General features: G+C 40.8%; 1 protein-coding gene across 5 annotated transcripts in view; it reads right to left on the reverse strand.

The window, feature by feature from the left end:
- MYOF (myoferlin) overlaps positions 1 to 16,207 on the reverse strand; it is a 161,645-nt gene that overhangs the window by 22,954 nt on the left and 122,484 nt on the right. For 3 of the 5 annotated variants that reach the window (XM_037803987.1, XM_037803990.1, XM_037803985.1), the window contains 7 exons: positions 15,364 to 15,525; positions 12,517 to 12,682; positions 9,317 to 9,393; positions 7,511 to 7,567; positions 6,037 to 6,048; positions 4,766 to 4,864; positions 3,503 to 3,628 (listed from right to left, as the gene is read on the reverse strand). In XM_037803987.1, the coding sequence (XP_037659915.1) occupies positions 3,503 to 3,628; positions 4,766 to 4,864; positions 6,037 to 6,048; positions 7,511 to 7,567; positions 9,317 to 9,393; positions 12,517 to 12,682; positions 15,364 to 15,525 (699 nt within the window). The remainder of the gene's footprint in view (positions 1 to 3,502; positions 3,629 to 4,765; positions 4,865 to 6,036; positions 6,049 to 7,510; positions 7,568 to 9,316; positions 9,394 to 12,516; positions 12,683 to 15,363; positions 15,526 to 16,207) is intronic. The other 2 variants (XM_037803989.1, XM_037803988.1) reach the window with 1 other exon arrangement.

A 16,207-nucleotide genomic window follows, 5' to 3' on the forward strand; every position in this document is an offset into this window, starting at 1 on the left:
GAGAGGCCTATTTTATTTCTAAATCTGCTTAAACACAGGGGGAAAGCACTAAAGTTAGAGTCAGAACATGTGGGTCTTAGTTCCAGCTATATGGATTCAGGGAAGCAGTTATGAATTGGGGACCCAGAAGGAACTCAAGGAATGCAGCCGGGCACAGGAATTTCAAAGAGGTTTGACCCTCATGCCACCTTTGACTACTTTGTGGGAGGCTGTAATGAGAAGGATTTTGAAACCACATATTGGATATAATCCTGATCAATTAGCAACATCTGCCATAGGCAAAGGATTAGGAAGTAGCAGCACATCTGCCATGTATTTGCCAACTGTGGTTAGAGGGAGAGAGTCATGTAAGCAGATACTGATGATGTGAAAGATGCTTTAAGAGAGGTGTGACCCCAGACCTGTGGGAGCCTAGAGCAGGAGTGAGTCACTCGGCCTGAAGCAATCAGAGGACACTTCACAAAGAATGTGACATTTGAGCTGGTGCTTAATGAGTGAACAGGACTTTGCCAGACCACAAAGAGGGAAGGAAGGGCATCCAGGGAAGGAAGAAGAGCCTGTCCCAAGGCTCTGAGTTGTGAGAGGACAAGGCGTGTTTGGGGATAGGGAGAAGTTCTGCAGAATAGGAAGGTAGAGGGTGCGAAGGTGGGGCTGCAGGGGGAGACGGGTAGCTTGTGAAAGGCCAGCTCCACCTTAGGAAGGAGTTGAGACTTGATCCTGTGGAATCACAAGCTGCGTCTTTAAGCAGTCAAGAAACATGATCAGATTTGGTTGCAGGGAGTGGGACAAGAAAGGCCACAAGGACAATCAATGGGAAGTTGTTCAATGGCCCTGTTGAAAGCCTGGGAAGTGAAAGTGGGACTAGAGAGGAGGAACTAGCTTTGGGAGAGGTGGGATCTATAAGATTCATAATTGGTCGGCTAAAAAATTAAAAATTAAAATAAATTAAAAAATAAAAAAAGGGGGGAGAAATGAAACAAAATAAAGTTTCAATGGCTAATCAATTTCAAATAGAGTTGAGAGGTCAGTCTAGAGGTTACTCTTATGCAAGCTTCAGCCAGATTTTGCAAATTGCCACAGTATACTAAGTCCTGAAAACCCTAAAGAATACCCTGAGCTCTATCTAAGACTCTACAAAAGTTTTATTTAGTAAGTTAACTTTTTCAGAAACTTAAGGCCTCCAGATTGTTCCTATGCCAGATAAGCCCCAAAACCAGAGGTACCAGTCTCTCCAAGAACATCAACCAATTTCATTCCTCTGCCTCATAAGGTTGACACCCTTTTACAGCACGAAGAAGCTATAATGGTCATTGCCCAGATAGCCCTGAAGATTGAGAGAATGATCAAATGAGAGGGAGGAAGTGTAACTGAGATACCAGGATTTAACGAATGATTATGACTACTGACTCATTATACAGATATTTCTTTTTAGTTTCTAGTGTATCAGAGTCGTCAGAAGGAAATACCTGAAATTGTTGAACTGTAATCCAGTAGCCTTGGTCTTTGATAATGATTGTATAACTATATAGCTTTCATCATATGATCATGTGATTGTAAAAACCTTGTAACTGACACTCTCTCTCTCCAGTGTATGCGAAGATGAATAATAAAATAAAGACATGCATAAAAAAAAAAAAAGAATAATAATAGGTCAGGAATATGGGGGAAAATACCCATATGTAAACTATGGACAATAGTTATAGTCCTACTTTAATAATCTTTCATCCATTGTAACAAATACAACTACTGTTAAAAAACAGTAGAATTACAAATAACAAATTTTCCACATCAATGCAAGTGCTGATGGTGGGTGGTGTATGGGAATCCTGTATTTTATGCATGATTGTTCTGTAAACCTCAACTTCTCTAATAAAAAATTTTAAAAAATTAAAAAAAGACTGGTTAGCATGAGGAGGAAGAAAGAAAGAGATACTGAGAGTGACTTTGAGTGTTGTGACTCTTCTACAGCCTTCTCCTTGATAGCACCTTCTAGTATCCTTCAGATGTCAGAAAAGTCCCTGCCCCAGAGAACTCCTTCAGGGTTGCAGATGAGATCATATATCTCATAGCCCCATGTACTTTTCTTGTAGCACTTATCAGTTTGTTGTTTTTTATTGATGAGATTAGTTGATTAGTGGCTGCCTTCCTCCTAGACTCAGCTCTCAGAGGGCAGGGGCAGGGCCTATTTTTCTCTCTAATCATGTTATGGATTTATTTGCACATAAGCTCTTGACTCATGGGCATTCAATAAATATTTGCTGAATGAATACATGAATACATGAAATAAGTGAAGATTAGATGAATGAATGGATAATGATGCAACAACTGAGTTTTAGAACAAGAGAGGTGATGAAGGTATGCATGTGCAGGGAGTGAGTTTAGATTGGGGCATGTGGAGTTTGAAGCACGCGGAGGACATCTAAAAGCAGAGGTTCAGAAAGATGCTTTAGTTCTGATTAGCTCTGTAACTTTGGCAAATCATTTGTTCTCTCTAGGTCTTGTTTTCCTCAACTGTAAAATAATGAAAGTAGCCTAGATCCATTTTCAGTTGGGAAATTCTGTATTTTAGTATATCGCACTTTAGGGAATTATTGCAGGTTGAATGTTGTACCCCTGAAAAAGTATGTTGAAGTCCTAATCCTCATTACTTGTGAATCTGACCTTTTTTGGAAATAAGGTTTTGAAGATGTAGTTACTAAGACTAGGTCCTACTGGATTAGGATTGGCCCTAAATCCAATGACTGCTGTCCTTATAAGGCGGCCATATAAAGACACAGAGAGGAAGGTGAAGTGAAGACAGAGGCAGAGATTGGAGTGATCATCTGCAAGCCAATGAATGCCAAGGACTGCTGGCAACTCCTGGAAGCTAGAAGAGAGGCATGAAACACATTTGTTCTCAGAGCCACCAGAAGAACCAGCTCTGCCAACATCTTAATTTCGGACTTCTAGCCTCCATAACTGCAAGAGAATAAATTTCTATTGTATTAAGTCACCCAATTTGTGGTAAACCTAGGAACTAGGAAACTAGTACAGGAATCAAGTTTTAAAACAAGAATAATATTGTGGCTTGTCCCACCTTATTCATCTAAGTTTAGAGCTTCCTAACTGACACTTTTCCCAATTACCAAACATGAGGACACAGAGCTTGCAGTTATAAAAACACTGCTTTCTTCTTCCTCATCAGTGGGAAGAAGTATCTGCATCTTCAGGTGACTGATGACAGTGTTCCTTAGCCCATCACAAGAGCTGACAATTTAAAAGAAGTCTCTCCCAGAAGGAAGTTGCAGCTTTTCTGGGCCAGCTTATTAAATACCATCCTCTGCAGACTCATCAGTTTTACACCTTTCTGATTCAAGAAATAAAACCCCTTGATTGTTTACCTAAAAATTTGGTGTGCAGATGAACTCACTACTGACATTTTATAAAGACTTGGTTGGCCTTTATCCCAGGTCTATAAAGAAAATAATGGTAGATCTTAGACAAATATATACAATTTACTCACCTTAAACTCTCCTACAACAGAAGGATCTTCATTTTCATCTGATTTGCCTCGGTAGAGCTTGAAAGTATCTGAGAAGTCTGTCAGCCCCTCAAATTCTTCTACATCTTCTAGTTCACAATTATATATCTGAAAACCATCAACAGATTCTTAATTTCTCATTAAAATACAGATGGAGACTAAAATAAAATAAAACTAACAGCACCAATTATTCATGAGGATACGGATAGAGCAACTGGAACTCTCATTGCTGATGGGAGTCTAAAATGATACAACCATTTGGAAAAAAGTCTGGGTAGTTCGGTATAGAATTAAATATCCACCTATCATGTGATCCTGAACTCTATTCCTAGGTATTTATCCAAGAGAAAAGAAAACTTGGCCACATGATACAAGAATGTTCATAACAGCTTCATCATTAGGAAGGTGGATAAGCAAATTGTGGTATATGCATACAATGAAATACTACTCAGCAATAAAAAGGGACACATATGGATACATACAACATGATGAATCTGAAAACTACTATATTGGACTAAAGAAGCCCAAAAGGGGCACAAGGGAGTCTTCCGTGGTGACGGAAATGCTCTTTATCTTGCTTAGGGTGATGATTTATAGGAGTGCATACAACTGTCAGAGTTCACTGAACTGATCACTTTATTGTATATAATTTATAACTCAAAAACTAGAAGAAGAAGAAAAAGAGAAGGAAGGAGGGGAGGGGAAGGAGGCAGGAATGGAAGAACTGGAAAACTTAGAACATTAACAGAAAGATCACAGATGGCCAGCCCTGCTTAGCTCAATAGCTTGCCTCCCTCCTGAACACTGGTGCTCATGGTTGGGATTGTATGCTACATAACATGTAACAGAATCAACTTCTCAGCTAGTGGAACTGATCCCCATTCAGAGGACAGAATGAAGCATGTATATATTCATGCTGTTCTACAAAGAATACCAGGACTTTAGGTCATCCTAAGCCAAACAGTTATTGGCTTAATTGGTGTGGTGCCAGCCCATTCCAAATCCTTTCCCAAACCCAAAGTGGCAGTCATGTAATCATAACTCAGCAGCTGTCCTCAAACCCTAGGAATCATGACAAAGCAAAAACCCATTGCCAAAACTCATGGCTTTTCCAGAGGCCAGAGGTACTCCTGGCTCCTCCCCATCAGCACACTGCATCTGATCTTTTGGTCTTCTACTCAGTTCTGCCTTGGCCAGGTGTAATGGTTGTTGATACCCCACTCACAGCAGCAGAGATTCCCATACCTTGAGTTTGGAATAGCCTTTCTGAATATATTGTCCACATTTTTCATGTTCTCCCATGGAAGCATAAAATTTACTCCACCAGTCAACAATTTCTTCCTCCTAAAGACATGTCAAAATAGACAAATCTGTAGTGATGACCTGGATTTCCTATCTATGCAGGCAAACCCATATATTATAGGTAAGAGAAATAGGTAGTTCTAACCCCATAATGATGAGATCATACAACTTTTGTTTACATGCACAATGGACAAAGCATTTAAGATTCTTCTGCCCAGAAGCCGAAGGTATAATGATCATCCTTAGCCAATGAAATATGTTAAATGCCCATAGCTATATTAGATGATTTTCTTACACCGTATGGACACTATCTGCTAAACTGTCTGTTTTTACATTTTATCCTAACTTAATATTTAGATATACAAATAAAGATAAAGCCTCCAATAAATTTTTTTTTTTTTTTTTTACTGTCGCATTTCCTTAGCTTTTTAGCCTATCATGCATTGTAATCCAAAGCACACTAAGCAAGAGTTGGAAAACTGGTTCTAATTCAAACTCCATTCCTTATGAACCATACCTGCTGGGGCAGGTTGTTTAACATCTCCAAGCATCTACTTCATCAGCTGCATGGGATGATAACACTACCTGCCTCCATCTACCTCACAGGGTCATTTTGGAAATCAAATAAGATCAGTAGGAGAAAGAGCTGTGAACATTATAAAGTATGAAACAAACATAGGGAGGCATTATGATTAGGTTACACCAGTAGCTCCAAACCTATGCATGGAGAGTCTAATTCAATCAATCCAGGTGAGACCTGAGCATCGAATATGTGATTCTAATCCTCAGGTGATTCTAAGGGGCAGCCATGTTGACAGTATCTGGCTTAGATGGGTAGTTCTTGTTTGGGCAGGGGGGTCAGCTGTCAGAGTCACTTGTAAAACTCTTTCAAACTCCAAAAGGCGCCCCCCTACCCTCAGATTTATAAGAAGAACGGATCCTCATTAGATCCACCCATTGCTTATTTTAATCTTCCTGGGAAATAGCGATGTTGCTCAAAATACAAAGTGTTGCCTGCAACATAGCCTTTAGCCGGCAGGGCAGAGAGAAGAACATGCATTTTTTATCAGCATACACACATGCCATGCACATACATGAGTTACTTCTCCTCTATGGATCGGTAACCCACCCTTGGATTTAAAAGATTTTTACATATCAACTGTAGGCAGATAATACATGAATATTAAATCTAGCAAAATGTGTATAATAGTTACCTTTTCTGTCAGCTGCTCGTGCACATGTGTACCCAGGAAGAGAGCAAACCATGTAACGGGTCACATGGATAAGGAGAACCCACGAATGTTAAGTTTGAGAGAGAGAGAGAGAGAAGGAGAAATTATTTTTCATGCATATTTTTGTATTATCAACATTTTGATGAATTATTTAAATGATCCAATTCAAGATGATCTCATAATTAAACACACCTTATTGGTTGCTTCTCTGAAAATGTGAAAAGGGTTACACACTGTATTAAAATGAAAGGCTTGGAGGTAGCCTTTCAATAGAGTTAAACAATCTTACTCCCTCCCAACAAAGTGGTTGTATGGGAGGGAAATGGCAGAACTGCTTAACTCTCTGCCCCAACCTTCCAATACACTTAAGCTCCTGAAGTGTATCCCTAATGTGGCCTAATCCTCATTTCTTCAAGAACTCAAGAACTTTCTTGTTATAAAATGTGTATGTCTAACACAACTGCACTATCATCACATAGGTATTGCTTCTTGCTTTTTCCCCATAACTATGTTATAGCATCAAATAAATTTGCACCCTTCAAAATTGTTCTGACACTAAGACGTCAGGTTTCTTGTTGGCCAAATCTTTCAGTTTAATTTTTGCACCAAGAATCTGATTCTTGTCAGGAAGACGAGAGGGTGTAGAGCTAAGATGTTGGGAGTTGATTTTTCTCTTGGGACCTATTAGGACACTAGCCAAGCTCACCCTCAGGGGCAATTTGGAGAAATGCTATCTGGGCCCTTTTTCTGAACTTCAAGTTCCTTTCTAACATGAGGAGAGAACTCCTCAGGTACAAATAGTTCCTGTGGCTGCTGTGCCAGATAGTTGCCTAGCTTCTTCTGTAAGGGCTCCTCAGTATTTTCCAGACGGACTGTTGTTAAGCACAACAGAACTGCCAAGAGAGGCAGAGAGAGATAGATTTATCAATTCTTTCTATTAGACTCACACCAAAGCGGGATTAAAGGTTAAATCATCACAGCCAAATCGAGATTTTGGAGAGAGGGATTTTATACCAAAATCACTTTCACTTTCTGAATGGTTCCTAAATATGGATTTTTAGAGTCTGTCAATTCACATCTATTCTCAACCATCCAAACCACTGCAAAGAAAAAAAAAGTTAATGATTTAAAGAGCATTATTTAAAACAAGTTGCTGATTTTTAAATTTAGGATTAATTTGGGGGGATTTATTTATGCATAGCTGCTCATTAGAGTTCATGTGGAAAAGTAACTAAATCATTTTGCTTTGTTACATCCAGTAATGAACTTGTAACGGGAATAAAATCATTAAATAGTACAGAATATTCTCCCCTTAGGATTAAACAACCATATTTGTTTAAAGATCACCTTTCACTCCAAAATCTACTAATAGAAAGAATCTGGAAGGAGAATTAAGCCCTTAGACAGAGGCCCCCAAAGCCCCAGGCAGCTTCATGCATTTTCTTATCATACATACATGCACTGTCGTTGGAGAAGCCATTTTGCTGAGTGCTGCTGACATACTGCTTAAGCACTGGAATTGGAAGGTAATTGTTGAAATGGCCATGTTGGAATGTCCATGTTATCTGGCTACCACTTACCAATTTACCCCAAATACTTATTTCACATTTTTCTTGATGTGGTGCCAAGCCCATTTGTTAAGAGTTCCCACAACCATCACAAGTAATGCTGTGGGTTTCTGCGAGCACGAAACTGTCACCCAAAGCGACAGCCTCCAGCCCCAGCAATGGTATTGTTAGTTTTTGACCTGCTCCCTTAACTTACCCTGATACACTGCCTATCTCGAGTCTGCAGTTATACACATCAATCACAGGACAGTTGCAAGCTTGTGATTGGCTCTTTCAAAGCTTTGCTCATTTGACTTGGCGTAGATGTGCAATTTCTACCCTAGCGACCAAGTGGGATGAGTTTCTAAAGAGGAGATTCCAACAAGCCTTTCTTATCAACAGTGTACCTCAACTAGGGTTGAGAGAACAAGCTGATGTGGTTTGTAGTCCAGTAGGAGTGACTGGTATCAGTATACCCAACACTGCTTTCATAATGTGGTGCTACAGTAGCCTGGTCATCTGTTAACTCTTGTTAAAAAATGAGTGAGAATATTAGCATAGAAAGGCTTTGTTCTTTTTGGACCTTGGTACCTTGGACTACTGAGTACACAGTAGGCATATAATAAGAATTGGTCGACAACAGGATGTAGTAAAGCTGGAGTCAGATTACAGAGCAGGGTCTTAAACTCCCTTTTTCCAGAGTAGTTGTAGGGTCTTAAGTACATTATATTTAACTTCTCCCTAGACTGCTACTGTTTTACTGGGAATATTTTGGGTTGTTTACAAAGTGAAAATATATAGTATTGCCTTCTGTGACTGTGTATGATTCCCAGAGAGTGGAAGCAAACATCCTATGCTGGCTGTGGAGACCACATTTAATATGGTCCAATTGTTAGTGACTTTAACGCAGTGGGAAGGAAGTAGATTTTTAAGGCACTATTTATCGACATAACACATTAAAGTGCAACCATGTGCATTTTTTGGCTAGTTGATGCATTAAAACATGCTGCAAGAGTCCATTATAAGTGCCAACAGAAACAGGGAGATATAGGGTGTTTTCTTTTTTCTGGGCTGAGGCATTTTTTCCCCCTTTCTTCCTTGTAGAATTAGCTGGAATGGTTTTAAAATAGGGAATTGAATGAACATTTCTACCAATTTCTCCACTTCAAAACCACAGTGAGTATAAAAATTTCGAACGTCCCATACACTGACAAATAGGGTCATTAAAAATCCATGACACACACTTCTTTGTGTAGGGAAAACCACTGGCCTGCAGCAGGCCTCCCTGTTCTGAACGAGGAAGGGCCGTAAATTTGCTCCTGCAATTTCTCTTTCTAGCAAATGATATTACTCAGACTGTCCACACCAGTGATTTTCAGACCTATCTGTTCACTGGAATCACTTGGGGAGATTCAAAAATATACTGATGCCCAGGTCCCTGTCCCTCTTCGAGGGTGGGGCCCAGCCATGGGTATTAATCATTTAAAATTTCCCTTCTGATGCTTAGTGAGAGTTGAAGGTCATAAGTTTACACAATGTTATCATAACTCTTGGTAGGGGCAAGAACCATATTCTTTTCTCTATCAGTCCTTGATAAACTGGTTTGATTAGTCTGATTTTTAATTGCATTGAACAGTCATTCGACTGAATTCACCAAATATTTAGGCATCTGGAAGACCCACCTGACATTATCCAATGATAGTTCTGAAGCCTACCTTAGAAGCCAGCAATGGTTTTGTGTCTTCTATTTCAATAATGACATCCCGGCAGGGCGGGGCAGACAGAAGGGAGGCTGCAAGACAATTTCAAAATTTAAAATACTTCAAATAATACAGTGGTGAACATTCTACTTCAAGTTTAACAGCCTCAGGATGGTTGGCAGAGATTATTCCTGGGTGAGACTTTATGAATGGAAAGGCCCACACCTAAATATAGAAAATAACCCAGGAATTCATCACTTTTCCCAAAATATAATATGGTTTTAGACATTTTCTAAGGGACTACATGACCCTTTGTTTTTTTTGTTTTGGATACTTAGTCCCAGTGCCTATTCATGGGAAGGGATTAAAAAGTAGTGTATCAATTGTGTCAACAGAAATGTTTAGAAGATAGGAACAGATAGAGAGAGCAAGAGTATGAGTGAGAGAGAGAGAAAGAGACATCTGAAAGAGCTTCCTTTTCTTTGAATCCATTCCTAAGATACAAAAAAGAAAGAAAAGAAAAGAAAAGAAAAAAAGAAAATAAAAGAGAAAAGAGAAAAGAAAGAAAAAAGAAAAGCAGGGCAGATAGCTGTATATTTCAGGTCTGAAGTTGCAGTGGCTTATTTAGCCCTTGTCCTCACAGTGTTGCAGAGGCAGAAGGCACATACCCTGGTTTTATGTACAATTCCCAGGTTTGTGGCTCAGGATTTGGGGGTTAGAGCAAGGGGCTCAGCAGTAGCCCTAGGCTCACTAGGTTTAGTTCAGCTGGGAGTGCTAAAGCCTCAGCTGGGGCTGGGGTAGGAGTGGGAGGTTGCTTCCACTGTTTACTGAAGAAGGTATTGGACAGTCAGACATTCAATAGGAGGCCAGAACCTAGACAGAACAAACTCCGCCAAGCCAAAGGACTTTCTGTTCAGCCCACCCAGGCAACTGGCATACAGGATCATAAATGGGAGGGAAGAAACATTCTTTTAGGCACCTACAAAATGGGCTATAAGCATTTGATTTACATAATCTCATTTAATTGCTCCATAATCTGATAAAGTATATACCATTATCCCCATTTAAAAAAACAAAAACAAAACTAAACAACCAAACCAACCAACCAAGGCTAAGAGAAATCAAGGCACTTGCTCCAGGTTAAACAATCAGTAGTATGTAGAAGTAAGTAGCCTATGACTGTCTGACCCCAAAGCTTGTGTTACAGTCATCATGCCGGAGTCAGGAACAAAGTAGATGCTCAATAATTGTCAGAAGACATGATTGGGGGCACATTGGGAGGCAGGGGAGAATGACTTTACTGAGCATCTGTGATATGCAAGGTAGTGTCATATCCATGTGGTCCCCCGCCCAGATCTATCAGCACTGTCTACACTCCCCTGGCTCCTGACATCTGTAGCAACACAGAAAGTGAGTGCCAGACGAGCGGGGATGCGTGAACCTGGCTGTATGTAAGCTCCTTCCTAAATTATCAGTTTTCTACTTTATCATCCTTATGTAAACAAAACCTCAGGGATGGAAGAAAAAGTTATTCCATGTGCTCCCAACATTAGGGCAACCAAGGTACAGTCCTCGGCTCTTACCCCATCCTCAGCTTTAAGAAAGTACCAGATAGATCTAAAATAATAGATTCTGGTCTAGAGAACGTTATAGACCCATCCCCACCCCACCCCCAGAATAAACCCCAGATTTTCCTCTTCTGTGGCTCCCTGAAGCTGTGACCACACTGAGCATTAATTACACAGAATCACTAACCGGAAGACCTCTGCCTAGGGCTCAACCTACCCTTGACACAAGCAGATCCACATAAGTGATTCTGGAGCCAGAAAAAGTTTGGAGCGTTTGTACCTTCCCAGTGATTTGGACCAAAGAGCTTTCTCTCAGGAAGGTAGTAGAGAAAAACAGTAGGGAAATGGTTTCTTTCTCTCTATTTAGGAATCCCAAATAAAACAACTCCTGCATTTACAATAATTTAGCACAAAATACTTTGTATGGGGAAATTTTTTTGATAAATCCATGTATAGTTTTGCTCAGATATGACTGTTTTTTTTGTTTGTTTTGCTTTGTTTTGTTTTTTACCCTTTCTTCTCTTTTCTGAATCAGGGATACAGGATGCTCAGACCTACATAGCAGATGAACTCTAGAGGCTCTGTAAAATCAGTACCAAGACTTATGGAAGATTAAAATGAATGGTTTGGGAGCACAACTGCTTAAACAAAAGACATCGGTTTCAGTCTTGAAGCTACCAATGATCAGCTGAATAAGTGTGTTCTAACCCTCCGTGGTGTTTAATCTCATGTGGCCAGGGGCCCTAGGACCTTCTTCATGGAAGTGACTCAGTCCTTGGCCCCAGCACTGTCCCTGACACATGGTATGCTAAGAACAAATGATTACTGAATGGATAATAGCAAAATGCTACATCATCAGCTATTTTTTGTTACGAAACTTGAAGGTGAAGTTTTATGTTCTACTCTGTCATTTACTTATTAACTATGTGACCTAAGGCAAGTCATTAAAGCTCACATTAAGAACTCTCAAGTCATTAAGACATTGAAATAATGTCTTTCAAACTGCGTAATAACAATATTGTGATGCGTTAATGAAGTGGGACAACAGTTGGACAGCAATTTGAGTAAAAATCCCCTCCTCTCTTAGGGCTCTTGGGGCCCCTGCATTTCCCCCATCAAAGTACTTATCACACTGGACTGTAGTCACCTGTTTCCTTCTTTGTCTTCCTCACCACAATACTACCTTATGAGGGCAGGGACATGGCTCTTGATTACCACTTTCCCCTGGTACAGGGCCTGGCAAATAACAGGTGCTCAGTAACTATTTGCTGAACTTTGAAGGAAATTATTTTATCCCTGTCAATAATGTGAGGATACCTCTCCCTGCCTTTTCAGGGTACTGGCTTATAGACAAATATGGAAAGTTCATGAAGCACTTCACATCTCCTGCAAAGAAGTTTTATGTTCATCCCAGGGCAGGATACTTCAGAGGGTAATAGCTGGAGCATTAGGGTCCCCTCAAAGCTAGGCCAGGATTCAACCTAGCTCTGCCATGTACTATATCACCTTGGGAAAGTTATGTAGCCCACCATAAATCGGACTGTCTCGTCCTCTGCAAAACCATAACAATGAACATTTACCTTGAGAAGGTTTGTAAAGATTAAATCACATCCTGCAAGAGAAGCCCCCAAAATGCATGTATTTTACCTTTTAGCTGTGGCACGATATCCTCCTTTGCTGCATAAGGATCGCAGCGAAAGCGGTCCAGGCAGTCAATGGTGCACTGGCCTACGACAGGTTTCCGCCCAAACTGCCTGTGGTCGATGACCTTGATCACCACTGGAGGCATGTACAATTCCTCCTTGGGCAAGAGCTAGGGGGTCACAGAGGTAGGTGTCACTTTTCTTTACAAGACCTGACAAGGGCAGCTTTGCCAAGACATGCCCCCCAAGGTACCAACCCAGATTCTTTCTGTCCACATGGCATATCGCAGGGGACTCACAGGAGTTCAGTAATGTACGTGCCAAGCAAGTAGCAAGGTGGGTGAGAGCTTGAGCTCCCAGCCACACTGCCTGGGATCAAACCCTGGCTCTGGCACTATTAGCTGCATGATCCTACAGGACTTCTCAACCCCTCCAGGACCAGTTACCTCATCAATAGTAGTAGTAGCTCATAGGGTTGTTGAGTTAGTATATTTGCAGTGCTTAGAAGAACACCTGGCCCATGGTGAGCACTTTTTAAAGGTCAGCTAAAAGACTGGGAGTCCTTTAGCCCTGAAAGTTCATTGCCAAAACGGATGCTCATTTTTCCTTAACTTTTCCTGGCTCCCCATGCAGAATCTTGGGGTCTCGATGACATTGCCTGATTGGGGAATCTTGGGCTAGCCTGGTATGTGGACCCAGGCGACTGTCTATCTCTCATCCTGCACAGGGACAGAAGCTGAGGTAAATGGAATGGCTTTCCTCACCTCTGCTGACTTATGCTGGATCTCAGACTAGAACTTGGAAGGTGGGGGAGGAGTGGAGAGTGGAACAGACGGGTGGAGTGGCCCAGAGACCACCACTTTGGGATTCTGGCTTGGAGCATTCAGGTGACTCTCCATCTACAGCATCGTATGGGTAAGACCATCAGGGACCTAAGTCCAAACTCTGGCCACCCAGCTGCTAGCCTTGGCCCCTTGCGTAAATTACTTAACCTTTCTGAATTTCAGTTTCCTCTAAAGTGGCTGAAAGAGGGGTGAAAATGCCTGTTCCTCAGAGTTAAAGAATAAATGCACATGTATGCCAATTATACTTCAACAGAAGTGTTTTGTTTTGTTTTGTTTTGCACACTTACAATGGGTGAACTTTATTGTTTGTAAATTATACATTAATAAAGCTAAAAAAAAACAAAAACTCCTTGATGGTAGAATAAAATAAATTTAAATATGAAAGATTTAAAAAAAAAATTACTTCACACACAGTATTTCTTAGGAAGCAACGGGAAGATCTATCTCCCAATTGAGGAAGTAAACTAAGATAGAGGGTGACATCAGCTTATTAGGGGAAATTAGAGCAGAAGTCCACATAAAGAGTTGTACGTGAATGTCCATAGCAATTTTATATAATAGCCCCAAGCTGGAAAACAAGCCAGGTGCCCATCAACTGGTGAAAGTATAATCAAACTGTGATGTATCCATAGAAGAGATTAGCAAGCATTAAAAAGAACACACTACTGATAAGTGTCATGACATGGATACTACATACTATATGCTGTTATGATTCCAGGTATATGAAATTCTAGAAAAGACAAATGTTATCTATAGTGTCAGAAAGCAGATTAGTTTTTGTCTGAGGCCAGTGGTAGGGAATGGGTAAAAGGGAAACTTTTGGGGTCGTATGAAAAAGACAAACCCTGTAATAGAAAAGTGGACAAATGACATCAATAAACATGTCACAAAGAAACAGAAATGGTTAATGAACATTAGAAATGTTTAACCTCACTGTAATAAAGAGAAACTTCAATTAAAATAATTTCGTACTGTTCTTTGCCTATTGATTTCACAACAGAACTGTTTTTTTTTAAAAAGAATCAATGCACAAAATATGAAAGCACCTAGCATGGAGCTGTACTTGGCATAGTCGGAACGCAGTGACTGCAGCACAGGAGGTGTGGCCTAACACTCAACATGCGGTTTGGGGAAGTTAGGTCCCCTCTCTAGGCCTCAGTTTCCTCATCTGTAAAATGAGAGTTTAAACCAGATGGCCCTAGTGTTTAAGGTGAGTTGGAAACACAAAGGGCAGGAAAATGCCTGGGGCAGAGGGAAGAAGGGGGAAGGTTCTGGGTCTTCTACCCCTTCAAACTGAGGATACTTATTTTTCTCTCTTTTATATGGTAGAGTAGAAAAGAAAGATTTTTTTTTTTTTAAATTAAGGATTCAGCTACTTTAAAAATGGGAAGACTGGTACCCTGTTCTTGCTCCTATGCTCTGTGGACTCTAGGATGGAGGACTGTGAACTGGAGCCGGTGCCCTCTCATTTCTAAATAACCAAGGGTTAACTTCAATGGAAGAAAGAGGGCTCAGATCCCAAGGCTTCCTGGAAGCGGGGCACAGTTACGGGCTGGTAGGGACATGGTCCCATCGCTCCTTACAGGTTCTTCAGTAGCTGCCCCTTACCCAGCCATGAGTCCCCCCCTGAGGGTTCTAGTCCACATATACATCCATAGGGACATGACTGGGTGGTTAATGTGCTACCCTGAAGGAGTTGATCAAAAGCCTGTAACAGATAACTGAATAATGGGAAGTTTGTTGGAGAAATTAGTAACTATTGTTCACAGATACCTCTGTGTCATGGAGTTCTTTGAAGCTTTAAGAAACCATCCCATTACAGTGGAAGAATGTAAGGGGAAAAAGTCACTGACAAACTGACTAAAAGACACAGGTTTTCTATTCATTGTCAGATTTTGGAAATATATAAACTATGTGTATGTGTGTGTGACATGTATATATTCACATTTCAAATGAAATTCAGCTACTCAAAACACATGGACTATTACAGAGTCTTGATACTGTACCACTTTCATGAAGAGAACAGAACTTGGAAAGTTGGGTGTCTTCTTAAGGTTTTTGATCACCACTGATTCCACCCTTTCCCCTCCACACTCCACAACAAGACTGGGGGATGTGATAGAAGCCATCTGGTAGTTTTTCATATTTCTTAAGCCCCAAGCTAGAATCTAAGAAAATAATTTAATGGGAAAGGAAGGAAATCCAGGATATTAAAAATAATATTCAAAAGGAAAATTCTTTCTTCATAACTAACAAATTATTTAAGATTGACTTGTGTAGATTTGCCTAAAATACTGCTAGACATTCTCCTAGGAAGCATGCAGGTCCTGTAAAGAAAGCAGTTTTGCCCCTTTCCTTCTCCTGCCTCAGTTGCTTAAAAGGCAGAGCAGTCAATACAATGCCTATGTGATCTCAAGTTATTTGACCTCCCTACCTCTCATCTCCAAACAGAACTGATAACGTATCTTAACAGTGTCTCCCACAAGAATTCAAAGATGATAGCTATTGTTTAACATCTGCCCCAGTCTTTGAGAACTGTTAGCAAGACAGCCTGAGAATGGAAATCTCGGGGAAAGAGCTGCTTGACTAGACAAGGGGAATGCCTCCGTAGCAGACCACACAGGGTCCACGAAGCCACCTGGTTTGCTCCATCAGCCTGAACCTGCTCCTTGTCTAACAGGTCACAGTTCCCCACACTCCCTCCCTCCCCCTCGGCACATCTGCCTCCCTCTCAAGTCCCCCTCCTCTCTGCACACACAGACACGCTGTTCTGAGCCTGTCTTCCTTCTCCCAGTCTTCCAGTTGACCCAGGAAACTCAGAAATCTGCTGGCTCCCAGTAAACGAGGACT

The sequence above is a fragment of the Choloepus didactylus genome, chromosome 15, assembly GCF_015220235.1.
Source record: "Choloepus didactylus isolate mChoDid1 chromosome 15, mChoDid1.pri, whole genome shotgun sequence".
Taxonomy (NCBI): Eukaryota; Metazoa; Chordata; class Mammalia; order Pilosa; family Megalonychidae; genus Choloepus; species Choloepus didactylus.